Below are 26,511 nucleotides of genomic sequence, written 5' to 3'. Positions count from 1 at the left end.
CCTTACAACCTTAAATCCCTGTTTAAATGCTATTAGTCTTATTGATTTAAGGTATTTTGATATTTCAGTCTGTCCTATGATTATTGCATCAATTTCCCCTCTAGCATCATAAATAACAATCCAACTCTGTTTGTCTTTATTTTAGCATGGCTTGCTCTTTCTAGGCTTCCTTTTCTAGATGTCCACTAACCATCTCAAGTGACTAGAATTTTCCCAGAAATCAAAGACAAGTTCATTGATCTAGAATTTACAGAGTTGAACTTTTCCCCTGTTTTTGAAACTCAGTTACATTTGTCTTTTCCCCCAATCCCACAGCAATTTGCAGATTAGCAGTCATCATCCTCTAATGTTAGAGCCCTCTTCAGTTGCTTCTTGGTCACCTAGGAGATCTTTCTGCTTCCAGCCCCTGAAAGTTCTACCTATCAGACCTGTTTCCCTTTGATCTGTCCAGTTGCCTATTGTTTAATTCACCACTTAGCTGTTTAGTTAAGCCTTTGCTTTGATTAGAACTCTGTTTCTCAATTTCTCTATAGTTTTTTAGAGATCCCGGACAGTGGGTCATAATCCCATCTGCCAGGTCTTTCAGGACCTTGGAATGTAGTTCATCTGGGCCTGAGGACCTGAAGTCATCTAAGTCAGCTAGGAGATCTCTTATCTACCTTCTAATCTTAGATATCAGCTTTCTATTAGTCATTTTCATTCCATCCCTTTTAGTTCAAAGGTTATTCTCCTTGGCAGAGAAAACAGAAGAAATTACAGGGATTAACAATATTCCCTTTCCTCCATTCAGTCATTATCATCCTATCCGCCCTCAGCAGCCATCCTCTCCCTTCTTTCTTCCTTCTCTTCTCCCTAAAGTTTGTTTCTCTTAGCTTTCTTGGCTGACCTCAGCTCAGCAGTGGGCTATAGACCTGTCTAGGAATAGCTCTTTATCTCATCGGAAATTAGGGGAAAAAAGGGTTTTCCTAACCATTGCTTGAGGTAGGAAGGGGAACAGAACACTCCAGAGGCTGAGTAGAGCAGCAGCAGCAACTGAACCAGCTCTGATTATCTGAAAAGACCCCTGGATTGGAACAGACCAGGAAGAGAGAGAGTAAGGGTCCATGGGATTGCTGGAGGACCACTTTATACCCTGTTTATCCATAGAACAGCTTCTCTTCCCAAGTGGGAAGGAATCATCAATTAATAATTCACCTTCAGTTTTTGTGCCCCTTTAATTTTTTACGTCTGAATCAGTTTCTATTTAACGGCTCCATCTGGGGCCATTTCCATAATCATTCTTGAAACACTGATCCCCATCAGATCCCTATCATTTAACTGGCCAAGATGTAAACAAATACTTCCCTTCATGGATTAGTTAAGATGTTTTGGGGAAATTTCAAAAGGATTTTTTTTTTTTTAATTTCAAAAAGAATAAGGAAAAAAATTAAAAACAAAATATAAAAGCATAGAAATGAGGAGTTAACTGGTCTTAAACCTCATTTTAGCTCACACAGCATATGCTGGCCAAAGCTTTTCAGACACCTGGTCCTACTTCTTTTTTCCATATCCTCAGCACTATCTGGACTTAAATGCTAGACTGAGCTCATCTGGCATATTGCCTAAAGTCAATTCTGTCTGGCTCCATTATATACCCTGCTAGGAGCCTTAGCCATTCCTGGAACTGCCATCCCCAGCTCCTCCCTAGGCAGCTCTCCTGCCGAGCCTATACTGCTACAATTAATCTCTGCAGGTGCCCTAACCCTTGGGTGGACAGGGCGCTTCCCTAGCAATCTGCAGATGGGCAGCCATCATCCACTAATGTTAGAGCCCTCTTCAGTCCCTTGTTGGTCACCTAGGAGATCTTTCTGGTTCCAGCTTCTGAAAGTTCTACCTATCAGACCTGTTTCCCTTTGATCTTTTCAGTTGCCTATTGTATAATTCACTACTTAGCTGTTGAGGTTAAACTTTTGCCTTGATTCGCACTCTTTTTTTTTTTTTTTTTTTTTTTCCACTGATTACTCTAACCCTTATCTAGATGTTAAATACTGTCATTGAAATCCTAAAATTTAAGGGGCCTTTGAGATTATCTCATTCATCCTAGGGTGGGTAGGTGATACAGTGGAAAGAACACCAGACCTGGAGTCAGGAACACCTGAGTTCAAATCTAGCCTCAGACACTTATTAGCTGGACATGCCTCTTATCTCTGTTTGCCTCAATTTCCTTATTAGTGAAATGAGCTGAAGAAGGAAATGACAAATCTTTAATATCTTTGCAAGAAAACCCCTAGTGGGCTTATGAAGATTTGGACATGATTGAACAGTAGTTCCATGCTTCTCATTTTTTCTTTCAATAAAAACATTTTTGTTGTTTTATTGATGTTTTCTCTCTGTGATTCCCCAAGGGCCCTCTCCCCCATTCTTCTTTGTAACAAATGATTTAAGTAAAACAAAATAATTTATTGGCTTTATCTGCACATGTGTGCTTCCTTCTGCTTCTCTAATTAGTCCATCGGACACTTCCTTCATGGTCATTCTCTGAAGTCATGGCTGGTTTCCACATAGGTCATAGTGTTGCTTACCTTTACAATATCACAGTCATCTTGGTAATGGTGTACATTTTTCTCCTGGTTCTGCTTACTTCACTCTGCATTACTTCATGCAAGTTCTTTCAAGCTTCTCCCTATATTTATCATTTCTTACAGTGCCTTTCATTTTATAAAGGAAGAAAATGACTCAGAAAAGTTAAGGAACTTGCTATGGTCACACAGGTAGTTAGTAATATGTGCAATCTTAAGTTCTCTGTCTAAACAACACTGCATCCCATCTTATGTTTGACTTTTGCCACTTTCCTTTATGAGAAAGATCTTTCAAAGACGTGGGCTCCCCCATAGATTCCCCCTTCCATTTCTGGGATGAAAATAAGAGGAGGGTCATTACCTCCCTAATCAACCAACCAACCAACCCACAGATGTTTGTTAAGTGCCTTTTGTGTGCCAGGTACTGTACTAGGGACAATATTAATACAAAGTTCCTATTTGCTTGGAGTTTATATTCCTGAGCGGGGAATTAGACCTGTAAGAGGCTCTCTGTATCCTTACCCCCATCCTGCTCTACAATGCTGATTCTACCTGAATCCTTCTTTTTAAGGATTTTAAGGATCCACATTGGGGCAGCTCAATAAGGGCACCTATTCCATAGACTATCTGTAACTTCTTCAGAGTTAGTGGATATACTAGCTATCAGCTAGTTATCAGCTGCTAGGAGCTGAACGTGTTTTAAGGATCTAGTTTCATGTTCTGTGACTACTGATGCTAGACCCTTTCTCATTCTCTATCCTTTTCTCCTACCCAGGATGAAAAGGAACAGATCTCGGAGTACAAGGGGCATCTTTTGGGCCTGGCCAAGCGGGCCAAGGCCATCGTACAATTAAAGCCCCGGAATCCAGCCTACCCCATTCGGGGCCGTCTGCCTCTGCAAGCCGTGTGTGATTACAAACAGATGGAGGTGAGCCGGACCTCAGGAAGGAAGGGCCTCTGTGGGTTACTGTGGGGAGAGAAAATTGGGAGGGCCCCAGAGCTAACTGGGGGAAGTAGGAGAGGGCAGGGGGAAGAACCATGAGGGTATCATTTGGGCTGAGCTCTGACAAGTCAGCATTCTGCTGTCTGTCTCTCTGTTCTGGATTCTGCAGATGACCGTCCACAAAGGGGATACCTGTCAGCTAGTGGGTCATGCCCAGCCATCCAAATGGAAAGTGGTACATAGCAGTGGCAGTGAAGCCGTCCTGCCTTCTGTTTGTTTCCTTGTGCCCCCACCCAATAAAGAAGCCCAGGAAGCAGTCAGCAGGTAAGGCTGTGTGGTAGCTCTGAAGGGTATCCACTAAAAGGATGGAAAGTCATTCAGCATTTAATAGTAGTGTCAATTAATGTGTACTAAGCCCTGGGAACAGAGAAAAGCAAAAACATAGTCCCTGCCCTCTGGAAGTTCTAATGAAAGAGACAATCATAATGTATTAAAAAAAAAAAATAAATAAATATATATATATATATATATATATATATATATATATATATATATATATATACACGCACACATACACATACAACATATATAATATGCATATTATACATATATTATTTATAATATAAACTATGTATATTATTTTAAATATGCATTCTATATGTATGGAGAGAGACAGAGAGAAACAAGCTGGTACATGATATCAGAGGGAAGGCAACAATACCTGAAGAGATCAGAAGGTGGGCTTTCAGGTATATCTTGAAAGAAGGCAGGGATGAAGGCGGGCAGCCAATTCTAACAGGTAGAGGCAGGAATTATAGTGTCACGTGTGAGGAACAGTAAAGGCAGTGTCACTGAATCATAAAATATGTGAAGGAAAATAAGTCTAAGCCTAGAAAGGTAGGAAGGCAACTAGGTTATGAAGACCTTTAAATACTAACCAGAGCACTTTGATCCTGGAAGTAAATGGGAGCCACTAGTAAGAGAATTAGGGAAAGCCATTATTAGAAGAATGGATTGGGGGCAGGGAGACTTATACTTTAGAAAAGTTACTTTGGCAGCTAGAATGAAGTGAAGTAACTTTAGGCAGCAGTTCCAAATAGAAAACTATTGCAAGAGCCCAGCAATGGTGAGGGACAGAAGTAGGGCAGCGGAAGAGAAGGAGATCCATGCAAGAGATATGGTGAAGGTAGAAATAATGACATTTGACATTGGCAGTGGACTGGCTGAGTAGAATGAGCAAGATTCTAGAGTCTTGGAGGATGGCGTGGAGGTTGTAGGCCTAGGTAAGACTTAGAAGGATGTGCTGTTCTTGGTTATAGTAGGGGAGTTAGATGACTGAAGGGTTTGGGGGAAAAGATAATGAGATCTATGTAGAAATGGTGAATTTGAGATATTTAGAAAAAATCCAGGTCAAGATATTCAAGAGGCAAATGAATCAGTGGGACTATGACTTGGGAGAATCATACATATAAATATGGTAAGGGATACCATGGGAAAGGATAGAGGGAGAAGAGAAAAGGGTACAGGATACATTCTTGGGTACCTATGAGTAAAAAACCAGCAAGGGAGACTGAGGAGTAGGGATTGGACAAAAGGAAGGAGAACTAGGAAAGATCAGTGTCCCCAAAACCCCCCCAAAAGAGAAAAGGTCCTGAAAATGCTGTAGAAAGGCCAAGAAGGCGGTCTGAGAAAAGGCTGTTAGATTTGGTGATTACGATGTCCCCAGTCACTTCAAAGAGAGCAGTTTCAGTGGAATGATTGAAGATGATGTAAGCCAGAGGGTTTAGAAGAGAGTGTGAGGAGGAGATTGCAGCCTGCTTTCCCAAGAAGTCTAGTTTTGAAGGGAAGGAGAGCTCCTGCGTGATAGCATGCAGGAGGTGTGAGTGTTTTTGTAGCCCTCAGGGAGCAGTCAGTAGATAGGGAGAGTTTGAAGATTAGTCAGAATGGGGATGACAGTGGGCTCCATCTACAAGAAAAGAAGAGGGCAAAGGTATAGATGGAGGTGTTAGCTTTGACAAAGAAAGAAGCGAAGGATGGTGTAGTGGGGGAAGATGTCTGAGTGAGGTGAGGTGACGAGAAAGAGGGAAGGAGAGAACTCTCAGCAAATGGCTTCAAAATTTTGCTGAAAAATGAAGCAAAATCCACCATTGAGAGGGTTGGGTCAATGGGTTGCTGTCATAAACTTAAAGAAGAAATGAAAATGTCGGAGCAGTCATTGTGGAAAGGGCAAGAGTGTTTTGATTAAGGAGGAATAGAACATTTGCCTTGCTGTATTGAGGGCTCAGATAATGTAAATCTATATAGTTATTTCTTCCACATTGTGATTTTCCCATCACGGTTTTGGTATATTGCCAGTCCACATAAGAAATTAAATGGGAATGTTGGGGGAGTTTTGCAGAGGCCAGCAGATGACTCAGAAAAAGTTTAGATATTCAGATGTATAAGTATATAATACCAACCTATTTTATCTTTTAATGCCATAATAATTTTTCTCTGGTACAAAGAAAGGGCCAAAAAATTTTACATGAATTTTTTAGACCATGTCCCTAACCCCCCCTCCCACCCCCCATGTGGAAGGGATCATTGTAATGGACCCCGTCAAGGAGGTTTTGTGATCTCCTCCAAATGTTCAGCAGTGCGTGAATATAGGCATGAAGCTGGTGGATGCTGGGGACAGTCTAGGGTTGGGATCTGGTGAGATATAATGAATAGGAGGAGGAATTAAGTAATCCTAGTAAAGTGGATCTGTCAAGATGAAAGAGGGGACGACTGTGAAAAAGGAAAGGGGGGTTCCTCAAGAAATGAGATCCTATTTCTCTCCATGCCTTGTCCAATCTTCTCCCCCCTTCCACCTTACTCTGTCCCCGGCAGGCTGGAGGGGCTGCACCAGACTCTGGAGAACCTTTGGCATCAGCTACATGTAGACATGAAGAGTCTATTGGCTTGGCAGTGCCTGACCCGGGAAATCCAGCTCATTCGCTCTTGGTCCCTGGTAACGGTGAGTCTTTGGACCTCTGGTGCCGTAGCTCCTGCCTCCCACCATTTTCCCAGCATTTCCCTAACCACCTTCTCCCTATTTCCCCGGACTTTTCCTTGTCTTCCTGCCTCTCTGCCACTTCCAGGGTCCCCTTCCATCCTCATGTCCCCCTCCTCCCCACTTTCTGCTCTCACCTCCTCCTCTTACCACCCCTCTCTCACCCAGTTCCGCACACTGAAACCAGAAGAACAGCGGCAGACCTTACGCAACCTGGAGCTGCATTACCAAGCCTTCCTTCGGGACAGCCAGGACTCTGGCAGTTTTGGACCTGAGGACCGGCTGCAGGTGGAGCGGGACTATAGCACCTGTACTCGCCATTATCAGCAGCTTCTGCAGAACCTGGAGCAAGGTAACTAGGCTGGGGCTGTCCCCAGACCCAGCTGTGCCTGGGCTACTGCCTAGGGGCCCTCAGGATGTGACCGCAGCCTTCCTGTCCATAGGGGAGCAGGAGGAGTCTCTGTGTCAGCGCTACATCTCTGAGCTGAAGGACATCCGTCTCCAGCTGGAGGCCTGTGAGGGCCGTATTGTCCATCGGCTCCGCATGCCGCTGGAGAAGGAGCCTGCCCGCGAGTGTGCTCAGCGTATCACCGAGCAGCAGGTACCGTCCCTCCTCCCCCTCTTAGCCACCTTCCTCTCTCTCTGTCTCTCTGTCTCTCTAGCTATCTGTGTCTCACTTCTCCCCATTCATCCTCCTTCCTCTTTGCCCTCCTTTTCTCCCTTTCCTTCCCCTCTCCTCTTCCCCTCCTTCTCTCTTGTCCTTTTTCTTCCTCCTTCCTCTCTTTCTTTGTCCTCCTTTCTTTCTCCCTCTTTCCCCTCCACCGTCTGTCCTCCTTCCTCTCTCCCTCATCCTTTTCCCTTTTCCCCTTACATTCTTTCCTCTATTTCTTTTTTTTCCCCTTTCCTCTCTGCCTCTCCCCCCTTGTCCTTCTCCCCCTCTTCTGCTCCCTCTTCCCTAGTTTGGTTTTCTGTTCCCCAGCTGACCTTATAACAGGCAACCTCCCTCCCCAGTCTATCCTGGTCCTGCCCCAGGAATCCTGGGTCTTCCCAGTCCTGGCCCCGCTGTTAACATTGCACCTTTGAGTTATTCCTTTCTCTCCCTTCTGTGTCCCTCTCTCTCAGCCCCGGCTCCCTTGCCAACATGTCTCCCTCTCTACCTCCAGTCTCTTATTTCTATCTCTTTTCCCACCTTCTCACCATTCCTATCTGTTTGTGTCTTGTTCTATGTCCCCTGCAGAAGGTGCAGGCAGAAGTGGAAGGGCTGGGCCAGGGCGTGAGCAAGCTCTCCGCCAAGGCGGAGAAGGTGCTTGCCCAGCCCGAGCCATCCCCTGGAGCACCTGCCCTTCGCTCTGAACTGGACCTGACTCTGGGCAAGCTGGACCAGGTGCGCAGCCTGTCTGCCATCTACCTAGAGAAGTGAGTATCCTGCGCTCATGATGTCCTCTCAGAGTAGCACCGGTGCCCTCCCTCTCTGGGCTCAGTTCTTGGGACTGCTTCCCCATCCCTGGCCTTACCTGGCCTCTGATTTCTGTAGGCTCAAGACCATCAGCCTGGTGATCCGTAGCACCCAGGGGGCCGAGGAGGTGCTGCGCACCTACGAGGAGCAGCTCAAGGATGTGCAGAACGTCCCTGCTGACCTCTCTGAGCTGGAGGCCACCAAGGCAGAGCTAAAGGTACCTAGTGCAGGCTGGTCTGGGCCCCCTGCTCTGGCTGTGGAGGAAAGGACCCTGAGACCAGGAGAAACCCTGCCCCCTCCCCCGTGCTGCCCCAGATACGCAGTAGAGCAGCCCACTTAGTCCTCTAAAAGCTGCTGCTCCTGATCTTGCTTTGGGAGATTGGACCTAGCTCCCATCCCCACATGGGCCTTCAGTGTTTGAAGGCTGCCTTCATGTCCCCAGACTGGGAGTCCCGGCCTTCTCCTGTCCCAGGACCTGGGCTGGGAGCCCCACCCTTCTCCCGTCCCAGGGCCTGGGCTGGGAATCCTGGCCTTCACCTGTCTTAGGGCCCACCTGAGTTGGGGGATGGGAAGGGCTGGGAGTCCCGGCCTTCTCCCATCCCAGGACCCGGACTGGGAGTCCCGACCTTCACCTGTCCCAGGGCCCGGGCTGGGGGGTGGGAAGGGCTGGGAGGCCTGGCCTTTGCCCATCCCAGAGCCCAGGTTGGGGAGTGGGAAGGGCTGGGAATCTCAGCCTTTGCCCATGCCAGGGCCTGGACTAGGAGTCCCGGCTTTCACCTAGCCCAGTGCCCAGGCTGGGGGGTGGGAAGCTCTAGGAGGCCTGGCCTTTGCCCATCCCAGGACCTGGGTTGGAGTCTCGGCCTTTGCCTGTCCTAGGGCCCGGACTGGGGGGTGGGAAGGGTTGGGAGTCCCGGCTTTCACCTGTGCCAGGGCCTGGGCTGGGAGTCCCAGCCTTCACCTTTCCCAGGGCCCAGGCTGGGAGTCCTGGGCTGGGAGTCCCAGGCCTTCGCCCATCCCAGGGCCTGGGCTGGGAATCCCGGCCTTCACCTGTCCCAGGGCCTGGACTGGGGGGTGGGAAGGGCTGGGAGTCCCAGCCTTCGCCTGTCCCAGGGCCCAGGCTGGGAGTCCTGGGCTAGGAGTCCCAGGCCTTCGCCCATCCCAGGGCCTGGGCTGGGGGTGGAAAGGCGTGGGAGTCCCAGCCTTTGCCTGTCCCAGGGCCCGGGCCGGGAGTCCCAGCCTTTACCCTTCCCAGGGCCCAGGTTGGGAGTCCTGGGCTGGGAGTCCTGGCCTTCGCCTGTCCCAGGGCCCGGGCTGGGAATCCCAGCCTTCACCCTTCCCAGGGCCCAGGTTGGGAGTCCTGAGCTGGGAGTCCTGGCCTTCGCCCATCCCAGGACCCGGGCTGGGGGATCAGATGGGCTGGGAGGCACAGCGGCCAGGCCTGCTGAGGGTCACTTCTCTCTGGAGCAGAAGTTGCGCAGCCAGGTGGAGGCCCAGCAGCCGCTGTTTGCGGGCCTGAATGAGGAGCTGAGGGTGGCGCAGGAGGTCGGCGAGCGGATGCAGCAGAAGCACGGCGAGCGGGATGCAGAGCTGGAGCGCTGGCGCGAGCGGGTCACACAGCTGCTGGAGCGCTGGCAGGCCGTGCTGGCCCAGATTGACCTGCGACAGCGGGAGCTGGATCAGCTGGGGCGTCAGCTGCGCTACTACCGCGAGAGCGCAGAGCCCCTCAACGCCTGGCTGCTCAGTGCCAAGCAGCGGCAGGAGCAGATTCAGTCCGTGCCCTTGGCCGATAGCCAGGTGGTCCGTGAGCAGCTCCAGCAGGAAAAGGTCAGCGCTGGGCTCTGAGCTTGGGGGGGAGGGCTGGAGAGGGCTGGGCTCGGCCATCACAAGCTCGGGAAGCGCCTCTCCTACTGAGGTAAGGCTTCCATTGAATACATGTTAGACAGTGGGAGGGGGAAGGGCTCAGTCAGGAGAGAACTTGCTCCTAGAAAAGCTGAACTCGGTGCCTTTTGGTTCCTCAGAAACTCCTGGAAGAAATTGAAAGACATGGAGAGAAGGTCGCTGAGTGTCAGAAGTATGCCAAACAATACATTAATGCCATCAAGGTGAGAGCTCTGAGACCCAGAGTCAGGGCTTCAGGCCCCCATCTCCCCTTTCCCAGTACTAAGGAGACCATGGAGACCCCGCCTGTGGTAGACCCTTGTTCCTTGAAGAGCCCTGCGTTACTTATTCCTGCTGGCTCCTTACACTTACCAAGTCCTTCCTCTGAGAGAGGAAGCTCAGACCAGGTATTGGGAAGACCTAAGTTTAAATAAATGACACACTGTGTGCCTCAGTTTCCTCATCTGTAAAGGGTCTAAACCCAATGACCTTCTAAAATCCCTCAAGTTCTAAACCCAATGATATGTGGTCCCCAAAGGAGGAGGAGGTTGGAAGTAATTGATTCAAGTTTGGCCAGGAGATTTCATAGGGAGATTAAAATCCTTGGGAGATTTGGGGTGACATGAAGATAATTCATAAAGCTGGACTTGAGATGTCACTGAAGGGATTGCAGGAGCTCAAGAGGGAAGTAGCCAATATTTAGACAAGGAAGGAAGCAATTAAGTCTTTATTAAGTACCTACTATGTGCCAGATACCTTGTTGGACATTTTGCAAATATTTCATTTCAGCCCCACAGCATCCCTGGGAGGGAGTTGCTGTTATTGTCCTCATTTTACAGATGAGGAAACTGAGGCAAGTTAAGTGACTTGAATTCAGTTTTTCTCTATTCCAAGTCCAGCTGCCTCCAACAAGCTCTGAGGCCTATAAAGAAAAAAAGGGATGTTAGGGGGCCATGCACATGGGACATGGAGCATAGGACAGGGACCTGGTTGTCACTGGAGGATATCTGTGTCCCCCTACATCCTCTTCTGATCTTTTTGAACAAAAGCAGATCCACGGAAATGCTTCCCTCCTTATCTATCACTCAAGGAGTCTGGGGGCAGAATAGCCAGAGGTCTGTGTGGCTGAGTGAGCCTGGGTCCAGAAGCAATGAGTTTTGGCCTGAAAACAGTCAGGCCAAGAAGGACCGAGCAGCAGAAGCAGCCCCAAGGCCGAGAGCTCTTTCTGCTGCTTTAAAGGGACACATCCATGGCCTACTACAGCAGGGAGGGGGCAAACAAGCTCTGGGTGGGCCCCTTCCCTTCAAAAGGAGCCATTCTGAAAGTCACAATCTCTCCCTCCTGCAGGACTACGAGCTGCAGCTGGTGACGTACAAGGCTCAAGTAGAACCTGTGGCCTCCCCTGCCAAGAAACCCAAGGTCCAGTCGGTGTCGGACAGCATCATCCAGGAGGTGAGGCTCAGTGCGGCAGTGCTGCCGGTCTTGCTGAGTGTTGGGGGATGGGCGTGGATGTCCAAAGGTTGGGGAGCCCTGGCTTTCCTGGGGCCCAAGGTTAAGGGTAGGGGAAGAAGCTCGATGGGGCTTTCTGCCAAGCAGCCGGCCTCCCTTATTCCGGGCTGAGATTGGAGTCAGGAGGAGCCAGGCTGCTCTTGCACTGTGAGGCCTTGGAGAAATCATTTAAATCGTCGATGTGTGACTTGAAGGGATTGGACTAATGGCCTTTGCGGTCCCTTACAAATCCGTGATATAATGAATTAAGTGGCCCCCAACCCACCCCCAGGTACCCAGCCTGGGCTGAGCCTCCTTCGGCCTCTGAGACCCTAACATGTGCGTGTGTGTGTGTGCGTTGCCCGTGTGTGTGGGGGGGGTGACAGTAAGTGCCCTCCACACACTGAGCAAGACCCCGGGCTCCGTCCTTTCTAGTATGTGGACCTCCGCACCCGCTACAGCGAGCTGACCACCCTCACCAGCCAGTACATCAAGTTCATCAGTGAGACGCTGCGGCGCCTGGAGGAGGAGGAGGTACGTGCCACGGGGAGGGGACTTTCCCAGGGGGGAGGGAGCAGCTAGTCAGCAACCTTGTCCCCCCCAAGAGTTAAGTGCTCTTGCTACTTGGACCCCAGCTCCGCTGCCCTTCTGCCCTTGAGATGTAGCCACGCCCCCCCAAGTGGGGAGTATTAGTGGGTTCCTTGGGTCTCCCCCTTGCCCTAACCCTCCCAACCTGCTCTGGTGGGAAGAACAGGAAGCACTTCTCAGACACACTTAGTACAGCCCCTTTCTTCAGCTGCTCAGATGCTGCCTTCCACCATCTCTCCCTCCTCCTCCCAGCTGCAGTGCTCCCTAGGCCCCACGCCCTGCTGGAGCTTGTGGGTCTCTCCCCTATCTCTTCTTTTTCAGCCCCTCCTCCCCTCTTCCTCTTCCTCCCTCCCCTGTGTGCTCCCTTCTCTCTAACTCTTGGGTTTTGCTCTTGGACTCGCCGCTTGGCAGCTTTGTCTGGGGGAATGTTTGTGTTGTTTGGGATCTAATGGAGGGTAAAACCCCAGGAGGACTCTGGCCTTTCTGCAGCAGGTACTGCCCTGGAAGCATGACTCCTCCCCTTGGTGTCTCCCCCGTGGGGACTTCCCCCCTTCCCCCTCGGCACCTCCCCGGTACCATCAGTGACCCCCTGCCCCACTCCATCAGCACACTCACCCAGCCACACCCAGATCACCTTTCTCACCCGAGATCTCGTCCTGTCCATCGCTGTAGCCGCCAGGGTGGCCTGTGCCCCGTCTCCTGCTCACGGCCACCTTGCCCTGAGCTCGGGGAAGGAAGGCGGCTTGGGCGGGGCCACAGGTTGGAGGGGGTGGGGAGGAGAGAAGGGGGTTCCCGTGGGGGCACAAACACACACGTACACACGCTCTCTCACACACGCGGTGTCGGTGCTTCGCTTTGTGTCCATCTCTGTCTATCCTGCGGGGGAAGGAAGGAAGCCTCGGGCCCCGCCGGGCCGGACGCATGGAGGGGGCGCAGGCTGCTCTCGTGCTGTTCCCATCTGCCCCGGCTCGGTGCATGTTCCATCTGTGGGTCGTTTTCTCTGGTGATGGAAAGTCTGTCCTGTCACTCCCCAGTCTGGCCCCCCCCCATTCATCCCATCCCATCCCCCACCTCGCTGTACTAAGTGGACTGTCGCAGTGCTGTGTCCTCCTCGTGTGGCCGGGCCGGGCCTCGGTCTCCCCTGCCCGCCTCCCCATTGTCTGCCTCCCAGCCCTCTCCCCGTTTGGTTTGCTCGTGGAGCGGCAGATGTGCCTGCTGTCTGTTCACTTGGTTTCTTTGTGGTTCTTTCCCTCTCTCCCCCCCACCCCCTGCTGCCCTGCCCTGCCCCCCTCCCTCTCAGAGGGCGGCGGAGAAGCTGAAGGCGGAGGAGAGGCAGCGGCTGGCAGAGGTGGAGGCCCAGCTGGAGAAGCAGCGGCAGCTGGCCGAGGCCCACGCCCAGGCCAAGGCCCAGGCGGAGCGCGAGGCCCAGGAGCTGCAGCGGCGCATGCAGGAGGAGGTGGCCCGGCGGGAGGTGGTCGCCGTGGACGCCGAGCACCAGAAGCTCAACATCCAGCAGGAGCTGCAGCAGCTGCGGCAAAACTCGGACCTGGAGATCAAGGCCAAGGCCCAGCAGGTGGAGGAAGCCGAGCGCAACCGCGTGCGCATCGAGGAGGAGATCCGCGTGATCCGCCTGCAGCTGGAGACCACGCAGCGGCAGAAGAGCGGGGCCGAGTCGGAGCTGCAGGCCCTGCGGGCCCGGGCCGAGGAGGCCGAGCTGCAGAAGAAGCAGGCCCAGGAGGAGGCCGAGCGCCTGCGCCGCCAGGTCAAGGAGGAGAGCCAGAAGAAGCGCCAGGCCGAGGAGGAGCTGCGGCTGAAGGTGCAGGCCGAGCAGGAGGCGGCGCGGGAGAAGCAGCGCGCCCTGCAGGCCCTGGAGGAGCTGCGGCTGCAGGCCGAGGAGGCCGAGCGGCGCATGAAGCAGGCCGAGGCCGAGAAGGAGCGGCAGGTGCAGGTGGCCCTGGAGACGGCCCAGCGCAGCGCCGAGGTGGAGCTGCAGAGCAAGCGGATGTCCTTCGCCGAGAAGACGGCCCAGCTCGAGCTGAGCCTGAAGCAGGAGCACATCACCGTCACGCACCTGCAGGAGGAGGCCGAGCGCCTCAAGAAGCAGCAGGCCGAGGCCGAGCGCTTCCGCGAGGAGGCCGAGCGCGAGCTGGAGAAGTGGCGGGCCAAGGCCAACGACGCCCTGCGCATGCGGCTGCAGGCCGAGGAGATCGCCCATCAGAAGACCCTGGCCCAGGAGGAGGCCGAGAAGCAGAAGGAGGACGCCGAGCGGGAGGCCCGCAAGAGGAGCAAGGCGGAAGAGTCGGCCCTGCGCCAGAAGGAGCTGGCCGAGCAGGAGCTGGAGAAGCAGCGCAAGCTGGCCGAGGGCACGGCTCAGCAGAAGCTCTCGGCCGAGCAGGAGCTGATCCGGCTGAAGGCCGAGACGGAGAACGGGGAGCAGCAGCGGCTGCTGCTGGAGGAGGAGCTCTTCCGCCTCAAGAACGAGGTGAGCGAGGCCATCCAGAAGCGCAAGGAGGTCGAGGAGGAGCTGGCCAAGGTCCGCGCCGAGATGGAGATCCTCCTGGAGAGCAAGGCCAAGACCGAGGAGGAGTCGCGCTCCACCAACGAGAAGTCCAAGCAGCGGCTGGAGGCCGAGGCCAGCAAGTTCCGCGAGCTGGCCGAGGAGGCCGCGCGCCTGCGGGCCCTGTCCGAGGAGGCCAAGCGGCAGCGGCAGCTGGCGGAGGAGGACGTGGCCCGGCAGCGGGCCGAGGCCGAGCGCATCCTCAAGGAGAAGCTGGCCGCCATCAGCGAGGCCACCCGGCTCAAGACGGAGGCGGAGATCGCGCTCAAGGAGAAGGAGGCGGAGAACGAGCGCCTGCGGCGGCTGGCCGAGGACGAGGCCTACCAGCGGCGGCTGCTGGAGGAGCAGGCGGCCCAGCACAAGGCCGACATCGAGGAGAAGATCGCGCTGCTCAAGAAGTCCTCGGAGAGCGAGCTGGAGCGCCAGAAGGGGCTGGTGGACGACACGCTGAAGCAGCGGCGCCTCATCGAGGAGGAGATCCGCGTCCTCAAGATCAACTTCGAGAAGGCCTCGGCCGGCAAGACGGACCTGGAGCTGGAGCTGGGCCGCATCAAGAGCAGCGCAGAGGAGATCCAGAGGAGCAAGGAGCAGGCCGAGCGCGAGGCCGAGAAGCAGCGGCAGCTGGCGCTGGAGGAGGAGCAGCGGCGCCGCGAGGCCGAGGACAAGGTCAGAAAGATCCTGGCCGCCGAGCAGGAGGCCGCCCGCCAGAGGAAGGCCGCTCTGGAGGAGGTGGAGCGCCTCAAGGCCAAGGTGGAGGAAGCCAAGCGCCAGAAGGAGCTGGCGGAGAAGGAGTCCGAGCGGCAGATCCAGCTGGCCGAGGAGGCCGCCCAGAAGCGGCTGCAGGCCGAGGAGAAGGCCCACGTGTTCGCCGTGCAGCAGAAGGAGCAGGAGCTGCTGCAGACCCGCCGGCAGGAGCAGAGCGTGCTGGACAAGCTGCGCGAGGAGGCCGAGAAGGCCAAGCGGGCCGCCGAGGAGGCCGAGGAGGCCCGGCGCCGGGCGGAGCACGAGGCCACGCTGTCGCGCCAGCAGGTCGAGGAAGCCGAGCGCCTGAAGCAGCAGGCCGAGGAGCAGGCGCAGACCCAGGCCCAGGCCCAGGCCTCCGCAGAGAAGCTGCGCAAGGAGGCGGAGCTGGAGGCCGCCAAGCGCGCCCAGGCCGAGCAGGCGGCGCTGCGGCAGAAACAGGCCGCCGACGCCGAGATGGAGAAGCACAAGAAGTTCGCGGAGCAGACCTTGAGGCAGAAGGCGCAGGTGGAGCAGGAGCTGACCAAGGTGAAGCTTCAGCTGGAGGAGACCGACCACCAGAAGGACATCCTGGACGAGGAGCTGCAGCGCCTGAAGGAGGAGGTCACCGATGCCATGAGGCAGAAGACCCAGGTGGAGGAGGAGCTCTTCAAGGTGAAGATCCAGATGGAGGAGCTGGTGAAGCTGAAGGCTCGCATCGAGGAGGAGAACAAGATGCTGATCCTGAAGGACAAGGACAACACCCAGAAGTTCCTGGTGGAGGAGGCGGAGAAGATGAAGCAGGTGGCCGAGGAGGCCGCCCGCCTGAGCGTGGAGGCCCAGGAGGCCGCCCGCCTCCGCAAGCTGGCCGAGGAGGACCTGGCCCAGCAGCGCGCCCTGGCCGAGAAGATGCTCAAGGAGAAGATGCAGGCCGTCCAGGAGGCCACGCGGCTGAAGGCCGAGGCCGAGATGCTGCAGAAGCAGAAGGACCTGGCCCAAGAGCACGCCAAGAAGCTGCAGGAGGACAAGGACCAGATGGAGCAGCGCCTCGCGCAGGAGACCGAGGGCTTTCAGAAGACCCTGGAGGCCGAGCGCCGCCGCCAGCTGGAGATGAGCGCCGAGGCCGAGCGGCTGAAGCTGCACGTGACCGAGATGAGCCTGGCGCAGGCCAAGGCGGAGGAGGACGCTCGCAAGTTTAAGAAGCAGGCCGAGGAGATCGGTGAGAAGCTCCACCGCACGGAGCTGGCCACCAGGGAGAAGATGACGCTGGTCCACACGCTGGAGATCCAGAGGCAGCAGAGCGACAAGGATGCCGACAAGCTGAAAGAGGCCATCGCCGAGCTGGAGAGGGAGAAGGAGAAGCTGAAGCGTGAGGCAGAGATGCTCCAGCACAAGTCGGAAGAGGTATCTTTGCTTCTCTCCTTTCTTCTGGGGTTAAGGTCCCGCTGGCGAGCCCCTCGGCAGGCTGAGGGCGAGGCTTGGGTTTCCCTAAGGGAAATGTTTCCCAAGAGAAGTCTCAGATTGACCCTTTTTGTTTTTATTTTAATTTCTCCCTCCCCCCACTTCCCTTCCCCCTTCCCTGTCTGACCACACAGGAACATTTAATTTCCAGCAGGGTAAGTGTCTCTCATTTAGCCCTTGGGTACGGTCATTAGTCCCATCAAGCTGTCCCTACCGTGTGTAGCCATCACTTTCATTGCTCTTAGTGCAGCTCAGCCCTTAAAGGCCCTCCGAGAGTGACCGCACCGTTGTGGGACAGCTGGCCAAGCGTCTACGGTCTCCTGGATTTTCCTGACGAAACGTGACCTGGCCAGGGTTGCCTCCTTTTTTCTAACATGCTTTAGAAGGAGATTCCTTCCTAACCCACGTCCGCGATCCAGGCCGCTAACGCTGCAGCCCATCCTGGCCTACGCCCCGTCAGGTGGCTGGGCCGGGCCGGCGGTGCTCCGCTGACCGGTGGGTGGGGAGCAGGTTGGGTCTGGCCTGAGAGCTCTCTTGTCCCCGCCTCTTGCAGATGCAGATGGCCCAGAAGGAGCAGCTGCTGCACGAGACGCAGGTATTGCAGCAGACCTTCCTCACGGAGAAGGACAGCCTGCTGCAGAGGGAGCGGTTCATCGAGGAGGAGAAGGCCAAGCTGGAGAAGCTGTTCCAGGAGGAGGTCAGCAAGGCCCAGAACCTGAAAGCTGAGCAGGAGCGCCAGCAGAAGCAGATGGAGCAGGAGAAGCAGCAGCTCATCACCAGCATGGACGAGGCTAAGAGGAGGCAGAAGGAGGCGGAGGACAACGTCCGGCGGAAGCAGGAGGAGCTGCAGCAGCTGGAGCAGCGAAGGCAGCAGCAGGAGAAGCTCCTGGCTGAGGAGAACCAGAAGCTGCGCGAGAAGCTGGAGAGGCTGGAGGAGGAGCACCGGGCAGCCCTGGCCCAGACCCGGGCCGTCATGATCCAAACAGAGAGGGTGACCCCGGTCAAGGCTCTGCCCAACGGGCGGGACGCAGTGGACGGGCTGGCACAAAACGGGGAGCCCGAGTTCGCGTTTGAGGGCCTGCGGCAGAAGGTCCCGGCCAAGAAGCTGGAGGAGGCCGGCATCCTGAGCCGGGAGCAGCTGGACAAACTCGTGGAGGGCACAGTCTCGGTGAGCGAGCTGTCTCAGAGGGAAGACGTCAGGAGGTACCTGCAGGGCGGGAGCAGCATCGCCGGGCTGCTGCTCAAGCCGACCAACGAAAAGATGAGCATCTACAAGGCCATGAAGAAACAGCTGCTGAGCCCGGGGACGGCCCTCATCCTGCTGGAGGCCCAGGCCGCCTCCGGCTTCATCATCGACCCCGTCAGGAACAAGAGGCTGTCTGTCAATGAGGCGGTAAAGGAGAGCGTCATCGGGCCCGAGCTGCACGGCAAGCTGCTGTCCGCCGAGAGGGCCGTCACCGGGTACAAGGACCCCTACTCCGGAGACAAGATCTCCCTCTTCCAGGCCATGAAGAAGGACCTCATCATCAAGGACCACGGCATCCGGCTGCTAGAGGCCCAGATCGCCACGGGCGGCATCATCGACCCCGTGCACAGTCACCGCGTGCCCGTGGAGGTGGCCTACCAGCGCGGCTACCTGGACGAGGAGATGACGAAGACTCTGTCCGACCCCTCGGACGACACCAAGGGCTTCTTCGACCCCAACACGCACGAGAACCTGACCTACCTGCAGCTGCTGGAGCGCTGCGTCACCGACCCGGAGACTGGCCTCTGCCTCCTGCCCCTCACGGACAAAGCCGCCAAAGGGGGAGAACTGGTCTACACCGATAACGAAGCCAGGGACGTGTTCAAGAAGGCCACCGTGTCTGCGCCCTTCGGCAGGTTCCACGGGAAAACAGTCACCATCTGGGAGATCATCAACTCGGAGTACTTCACGGAGGACCAGCGGCGGGACCTCCTCCGCCAATACCGGACGGGCAAGATCACCGTGGAGAAGATCATCAAGATCGTCATCACCGTCGTGGAGGAGCACGAGAAGAAGAGCCAGCTGTGCTTCGAGGGCCTCCGCGCGCCTGTGCCGGCCGTGGAGCTGATGGAGAGCAAGGTCATCGACAAAGAGCTCTTCCACCAGCTGAGCCAGGGCAAGAAGACGGTGCAGGAGGTGGCTGAGGTGGAGTCCGTGAGGAAGTACCTGCGCGGGGCTAACGCCATTGCCGGGGTGTGGGTGGAGGAGACCGGGCAGAAACTGAGCGCCTACGAGGCCCTGAAAAAGAACCTGCTGAAGCCCGAGGTGGCCCTCTCTCTCTTGGAGGCCCAGGCCGGCACCGGGCACATCATCGACCCGCTTAAGAACACTAGGCTGTCTGTGGATGAGGCCGTGAAATCCGGCCTGGTGGGCCCAGAGCTGCACGAGAAGCTGCTCTCTGCAGAGAAAGCCGTGACTGGGTATAAGGACCCCTACACCGGGCAGATTGTCTCCCTGTTCCAGGCCCTGAAGAAGGGCCTCATTCCCAGCGACCACGGCCTACGTCTGCTGGACGCCCAGCTCTCCACCGGGGGCATCATCGATCCTGGGAAGAGTCACCGAGTGCCCCTCGAGGTCGCCTACGAGCGGGGTTATTTGGATGAAGAGATGAACAAGGCCCTGTCGACTCCCAAGGACAGCGCCAAGGCCTTCTATGACCCCAACACCCAAGAAAACCTCACTTACAGCCAGTTGCAGAAGAAGTGCCGAACGGACAAAAAGACCGGCCTGTACTTACTGCCGCTCTCGGAGAAGGCCATCCGCGCTCAGCAGGAGGAGATCTACACTGACCTCCAAGCCAAGGAGTCATTCGAAAAAGCCACGGTCGAGGTCCCCGTCGGCAGCTTCAAGGGAAGGACCATCACCATCTGGGAGCTGATCAACTCCGAGTACTTCACCGAGGAGCAGAGGAGGGAGCTCATCCGTCAGTACAAGACGGGCAAAGTCACCATTGAGAAAATCATCAAGATCATGATCACCATCATCGAAGAGACGGAGACCAAGAGGCAGGAGAAGCTCACCTTCAGCGGCCTGCGCACGCCCGTGGCGGCCAGCGAGCTCCTCGAGGCCAGGGTCATCAGCAGAGCCCAGTTTGAACAGCTGAAGGACGGCAAGAAGTCGGTGAAAGACATCTCTGAGATGGACTCGGTGAAGAGGTTTCTCCAGGGCACCGACTGCATTGCCGGCATCTATGTGGAGGACACCAAGGAGAAGCTGACCATCTACCAGGCCATGCGAAGGAACTTGCTCCGGCCCGGCACGGCCATCGTTCTCCTGGAGGCCCAGGCCGCCACGGGCTTCATGATCGACCCCATAAAGAACCAGCGCCTGTATGTCAATGAAGCGGTGAAAGCCGGCGTGGTGGGGCCGGAGCTGCACGAGAAGCTGCTCTCGGCCGAGAAGGCGGTCACCGGCTACAAAGACCCCTACTCGGGCAACACCATCTCCCTCTTTGAGGCCATGAAAAAGGGCCTGATTCTCCGGGAGCACGGCATCCGGCTGCTGGAGGCGCAGATCGCCACGGGCGGCATCATCGACCCCGTGCACAGCCACCGCGTGCCCGTGGAGGTGGCCTACAAGCGCGGCTACTTCGACGAGGAGATGAACAGGACCCTCTCCGACCCCTCGGACGACACCAAGGGCTTCTTCGACCCCAACACGCAGGAGAACCTGACCTATCTGCAGCTGAAGCAGCGGTGTGTGGAGGACCCTGAGACCGGCCTCTACCTGCTGTCTCTGAAGAAGCCCGAGAAGCCAGAGGTGGTGGAGACTACGCAGGTGTACACGGAGGAGGAGACCCGCAAGGCCTTCGAAGAGACCCAGATCGACATCCCCGGGGGCAGCCAGGGAAGCACCTCCATGTCCCTGTGGGAGGTGATGCAGTCAGACATGATCCCCGAAGAGCAGCGCGCGCGGCTGATGGAGGACTTCCGCGCCGGGAAGGTCACAAAGGAGCGCATGATCATCATCATCATCGAGATCATCGAGAAGACCGAGATCATCCGGCAGCAGAACCTCAACTCCTACGATTACGTCCGGCGCCGGATCACCGCCGAGGATCTCTACGAGGCGCGCATCATCACCCTGGAGACTTACAACCTTCTGCGAGAGGGGACCAAGACCATCCGAGAGATCCTGGAGGTGGAGACCACGTGGCGCTACCTGTACGGGAGCGGCTGCGTGGCCGGCATCTACCTGCCCGCCTCCAAGCAGAAGCTGACCATCTATCAGGCTTTGAAGAAAGGGCTGATCAGCTCCGAGATTGCCCGCTGCCTGCTGGAGGCGCAGGCGGCCACAGGCTTCATGATTGACCCCGTCAAGAACGAGCGGCTCACCGTGGACGAGGCTGTGCGGAAAGGGCTGGTGGGCCCGGAGATCCACGACCGGCTGCTTTCGGCAGAAAGGGCGGTGACCGGCTACCGGGACCCGTACACTGAGCAGACCATCTCCCTCTTCCAGGCCATGAAGAAGGACCTGATCTCCTCCGAGGAAGCCCTGAGGCTCCTGGATGCACAGCTAGCCACGGGGGGCATCATCGACCCCCGCCTGGGCTTCCACCTCCCCCTGGAAATCGCTTACCAGCGAGGTTACCTGAACAAGGACACGTACGACCAGCTGTCGGAGCCCAGTGAAGTCAGGAGCTACGTGGACCCGTCGACCGAGGAGAAGCTCAGCTACACGCAGCTGCTGAAGCGGTGTCGCCGCGATGAGAACAGCGGTCAGCTGCTCCTGCCCCTCTCGGACACGCGAAAGCTGACCTTCCGGGGCCTGCGCAAGCAGATCACGGTGGAGGAGCTGGTCCGTTCCCAGGTCATGGACGAGGCGACCGCCCTCCAGCTGCAGGAGGGGCTGACCTCCATCGAAGAGGTCTCCAAGAACCTGAAGAAGTACTTAGAGGGCACCAGCTGCATCGCCGGGGTCTTCGTGGACTCCACCAAGGAGCGGCTCTCGGTGTACCAGGCCATGAAAAAGGGCATCATCCGCCCCGGCACTGCCTTCGAGCTGCTCGAAGCCCAGGCCGCCACCGGCTATGTCATTGACCCCATCAAAGGGCTCAAGCTCACGGTGGAAGAGGCCGTCCGCATGGGCATCGTGGGCCCCGAGTTCAAGGACAAGCTGATCTCTGCCGAGCGGGCCGTGATCGGGTACAAAGACCCCTATTCCGGGAAGCTCATCTCCCTCTTTCAGGCCATGAAGAAGGGTCTGATCCTGAAGGACCACGGCATCCGCCTGCTGGAGGCCCAGATCGCAACGGGGGGCATCATCGACCCGGAGGAGAGCCACCGACTGCCCGTGGAAATAGCGTACAAGCGGGGGCTGTTTGACGAGGAGATGAACGAGATCCTCACCGACCCCTCGGATGATACCAAGGGCTTCTTCGATCCCAACACGGAGGAGAATCTCACTTACCTGCAGCTGATGGAGAGGTGCATCACGGACCCGGAGACCGGCCTCTGCCTGCTGCCCCTGAAGGAGAAGAAGCGGGAGAGGAAGACCTCCTCCAAGTCGTCCGTCCGCAAGCGGCGGGTGGTGATCGTGGACCCCGAGACGGGCAAGGAGATGTCCGTGTACGAGGCCTACCGCAAGGGGCTCATCGACCACCAGACCTACCTGGAGCTCTCGGAGCAGGAGTGCGAGTGGGAGGAAATCACCATCTCCTCCTCCGACGGCGTGGTCAAGTCCATGATCATCGACCGCCGCTCCGGCCGGCAGTACGACATCGACGACGCCATCTCCAAGAGCCTCATCGACCAGTCGGCCCTCGACCAGTACCGCGCCGGCACGCTCTCCATCACCGAATTTGCCGACATGCTCTCGGGCAACATGAGCGGCTTCCGCTCGAGGTCGTCCTCGGTGGGCTCCTCTTCCTCCTACCCCATCAGCCCGGCCGTCTCCAGGACTCAGCTCACTTCCTGGACTGACCCCACCGAGGAGACGGGGCCGGTGGCCGGGATCCTGGACACAGACACCCTGGAGAAAGTGTCCATCACCGAGGCCATGCACCGGAACCTGGTGGACAACATCACCGGCCAGCGCCTGCTGGAGGCCCAGGCCTGCACCGGGGGCATCATCGACCCCAACACCGGGGAGAAGTTCCCAGTCACTGACGCCGTCAACAAGGGGCTGGTGGACAAGATCATGGTGGACAGGATCAACCTGGCCCAGAAGGCTTTCTACGGTTTCGAGGACCCGCGGACCAAGACCAAGATGTCCGCGGCGCAAGCCCTCAAGAAGGGCTGGCTCTACTACGAGGCCGGGCAGCGCTTCCTGGAGGTGCAGTACCTGACCGGGGGGCTGATCGAGCCCGACACGCCGACCCGGGTGCCCCTGGAGGAGGCGCTGCAGAAGGGAACCATCGATGCCCGAACCGCCCAGAAGCTGCGCGATGTCAACACCTACTCCAAGTACCTCACCTGCCCCAAGACCAAGCTCAAGATCTCCTACAAGGACGCCATGGACCGCAGCATGACGGAGGAGGGCACGGGCCTGCGACTGCTGGAAGCCTCCTCCCAGTCCAGCAAAGGGTACTACAGCCCCTACAGCGTCAGCGGCTCCGGCTCCACCTCGGGCTCGCGCGCGGGCTCGCGCACCGGCTCCCGCGCGGGCTCTCGGCGGGGGAGCTTTGACGCCACGGGCTCCGGCTTCTCCATGACCTTCTCTTCCTCCTCCTACTCTTCGTCGGGCTACGGCCGCCGATACGCTTCGGGGCCTCAGGGGGCCTCTGAGGCCGCCCAGCTCTCCTTGGATTGGGGCAGCCTGAGTGGGAGCTGTGGGGGGGAAGCAGGAGAGGAGTGGGCAGCGCTGGGGGGGCCACAGCCTGCTGTGGCGTAACCGCCCTGGCCCCGCCCTTCCCCCTCCGCTCCCTTCCCCTGCCCCTCCTTACTCTGCATGTGATCCGTCTGCCAGCTAAGTGCCCTGGGTTTATTTTTTGTTGTTGTTTTTTGTTTTTTTTTTTTTAATTTTTAAAAAGACTCTTCTTCCAAAGCGGTGCCTAAAGTTTAACCAAAAAGACTAGACTAATATATTAATATATATTTGCTGTTCTGAGAGTTTGTATATTGAGGGGAGCCAGGCGGGCGCCATCTCTCCGCCCGCCTCGCCACCCACGTCTAAGACTCTCCCGACCATCCGTGCTGGCAGCCACTTCACCACAGCCTGACGCCTTGGACTTGGTCCGAGCCAGCTCTCACCTTCCCCGGACTTGGGGCCCCTTGGCTCTTCCAGCACCTCCTGCCTGCTGCCCCCGGCCCTGCCCCATCCTCCCCTCGTGGGCTCCTCCGTTCTGCAGGAGGAGAACCGGGCCGAGCCACTGCCTGGCCTTGTTTCACTTCTCTCGGCAACATGTCCTCCACCCAGCCTCAGGCCGTGGGGGGCCCCCCCTCTGCAGCTGCTGTCCCCGGTCAGCTCCACGTGGGGCCTTCAGCCTTCTCCGGATGCCCAAGGCCTCACCGCCAGGATGGGGCAGGAGCCCTGTGCATGTTGGACTGACTCCTCCGCCTACTCTCCTGCCTGCCTTTCAGCCCTACCCCTGACCCTGCGGGGGGCCCACCTTTGGGGGGCTGGACTTGTGAGTGGGAGGGAGGGAAAGGGAATGGTCATGGCCACGGCGGCCCTCTCGGTGTGTCTGGGAAGTGCCCTGCCTCAGGTGGGGTGGGGAGAGCGCTCTCGGGTCAGTGTCCGGCCAGTCAGGAGCTGGATGCTGGGCCAGGGGGACGAAGGCTGCTGACCTGCGGTTGTGGATGGGATGGGGGAGAGGGCCTCTTTGGCCCCCACTCAAGGAAGGATTGATAAACCTTTTCCACCCCTTCACTTGCTCTTCTCCTCCTCCTCCTCCTACCTGGAGGCTTGGAGATAACCTATTCTCCTTCTGTGTCAGCTGTCTCTCTCCAGCCTTCCCAGAGAAGTCCCTTCCCCATGGGAAGACGAGAACTGGGGCTCCAACATCAACCCACCAGGGCCAGGCCCAGGCTCACGGGAGGCTCCTCTACTGGGCCATCCCACCCAGGTAACACCCTCCTCCCCCTGCCCCATCCCCTTTGTGCCCTGGGACTGATAGCTCTGCTGCCGGACCGGGGGTGGGTGGGAATGAGGAACCCCGGGCCGAGGGCAGAGAGAAGGAAGGGGAATTTGTCATTCTAGCCTCCCTAAATGCACCCGGCCCTTCCATGCTAGCTCCTCTGAGGCTGTCCTGACTGCCAGGCCTGGGACTGCTGCCCCGCTGCCCCCACACTCCACCCTCTCACTTCCCCAGGCCCGTTCTTTCTCTCTCCCTAACCTCCTGCGGGCCTGTTCTCTTTATCCCCCTTTCTCGGTTTTTTTCTCCACCTCCACAGCCTAACTTCTTCTTCTCCTTTCCCTGGGCTTTACACTCCTCCCCCAAACCTTCCCCTGCTCCCCACTCCTTACACACACAGCTTCCCTGGTCTTAGCCTTTGCTTCCCCCCTCCATCTTCCCCAGACCTTGATGTCCCCTCTTGCTTTCCCTACGCTCTGACCTCCCCTTCCTTCTGCCACCCTCTTTTCCTGGGCCCTGTCTGCTCCCCTTGGCCTCCTTCCTCAGCTCGTATTCCCCCGTCCTTTATGCTAAGGTTCTTGAACAGGGGGATGGAGGGACTTGCACCGTTTGGGGAAAAGCTGTGTCACTTCAGGAAATGTCAGGAGGAGGAATGTAAGGAAAGAAGCTTTCCTGCCCATTGCTGCCCTGAGTGGGCTCAGCGTAGAACAGAGCAGGAGGGACCCTGCCTGGCTTAGCATTTGGGGCTAGGAAGGGACAAGGAGACCCCAGAGCCGCCGTGCCACGTCATCTGTGCTGTCATGCTGTCCCCACCACCCACCTCTCATTTCACACCATTCTGTGTCTGCCTCTGTTGTAGTGTGATCCAGTGGCCCCTCTTCCCTCCCGTGGAGCCTGCAGCCCTGTGACCCTGGGGGACACCCTGAGGACTCAGATCCGGCCTTATCCCTTGGCCCAAACCTTCCAGCTGTTGCCCGTGGCCTTCCCCCCCCAAGCAACGCCGGCCCCTTGGAGCAGCCCCCTTTGGCCCGGAGCCGGTGCTGCCACTGACCTGAGGGCTTGGGAGTGCTCTGCTAGGGTCTCTCTCCTGGCCCCCAAAATACGGCTCCAGGCTGCTGAGCTCCCCCCGCAACCATCTCATATTCCATTGACTTCCTGTCCCCTCAGAGCCGAGACCACCCCCCCTGGCCCACACTCCTTCCTGAGAGCAGCTCCGCCCAGCCTGCCTGGGTCTTGGGCTTTTTATCGTTTCTCCTCCTGTCCCCTCCCAAGCCACCGGCTGGGACTGCATGCTTTACTAACCATGGGGCTCCTGCCTTGGCCTCCCGTCAGGAGGAGTCCGCAGTGCTGTGGGCAGAACACTAAACGGACTGTACAGAAGGTGGCGGTCCCCGCGGCCCCACCTGCCCCCAGTAAAGGAGATTCCTTGCTAGCCTGATGCCTTATTCTTCATTCACCCGGGGTGGCCGGGGGTGGTGGGGCCTGCAGGAGGAGGCAGAAGAAAGCCATTCATTCACTCAGTCATCCTCATTCTGCAAGTACTCCTACTTCAGGCCCAGGCAAGAAGGTTCCCCGCTGCCTTTGCCTCAGTTGCTACAGATTAGTTGAAGATAAATCTCGGTGTTGATTCAAAGCCAAGAGAAGTCAGTGGGTCTAGTGGCTAGACAGAACTGGAAGGGAGCGTAGCCTTGAGCAAGAGGGAGAGCGTGGAGCTGGGGGCCAGAGCCCAGATCCAAAAGTGGAACCTGGAAGCTGGCCAGAGCCAGGAGTCCCCTCCTCGGGGCTCTCA

At 56.9% G+C, this 26,511-nt stretch overlaps 1 protein-coding gene across 8 annotated transcripts in view; it reads left to right on the top strand.

The window, feature by feature from the left end:
- Nucleotides 1–26,154, top strand: part of PLEC (plectin) — a 108,598-nt gene extending 82,444 nt beyond the window's left edge. For 7 of the 8 annotated variants that reach the window (XM_074262372.1, XM_074262405.1, XM_074262414.1 and 4 more), the window contains 14 exons: nt 3,334–3,486; nt 3,671–3,825; nt 6,373–6,499; nt 6,704–6,887; nt 6,979–7,136; nt 7,773–7,951; nt 8,070–8,208; nt 9,459–9,815; nt 10,010–10,093; nt 11,217–11,321; nt 11,793–11,891; nt 13,246–16,626; nt 17,237–24,713; nt 25,582–26,154. In XM_074262372.1, coding sequence (XP_074118473.1) covers nt 3,334–3,486; nt 3,671–3,825; nt 6,373–6,499; nt 6,704–6,887; nt 6,979–7,136; nt 7,773–7,951; nt 8,070–8,208; nt 9,459–9,815; nt 10,010–10,093; nt 11,217–11,321; nt 11,793–11,891; nt 13,246–16,626; nt 17,237–23,539 — 11,424 coding nt within the window. In that variant the 3' untranslated portion in view covers nt 23,540–24,713; nt 25,582–26,154. The remainder of the gene's footprint in view (nt 1–3,333; nt 3,487–3,670; nt 3,826–6,372; nt 6,500–6,703; nt 6,888–6,978; nt 7,137–7,772; nt 7,952–8,069; nt 8,209–9,458; nt 9,816–10,009; nt 10,094–11,216; nt 11,322–11,792; nt 11,892–13,245; nt 16,627–17,236; nt 24,714–25,581) is intronic. The other variant, XM_074262422.1, reaches the window with a different exon arrangement.
- Nucleotides 26,155–26,511: the final 357 nt, after the last annotated feature.

This window comes from Sminthopsis crassicaudata, chromosome 1, assembly GCF_048593235.1.
Source record: "Sminthopsis crassicaudata isolate SCR6 chromosome 1, ASM4859323v1, whole genome shotgun sequence".
Classification (NCBI taxonomy): Eukaryota; Metazoa; Chordata; class Mammalia; order Dasyuromorphia; family Dasyuridae; genus Sminthopsis; species Sminthopsis crassicaudata.
Note: the sequence above shows the minus strand (reverse complement) of the source record. Positions and strands in the feature narration are given on the sequence as shown.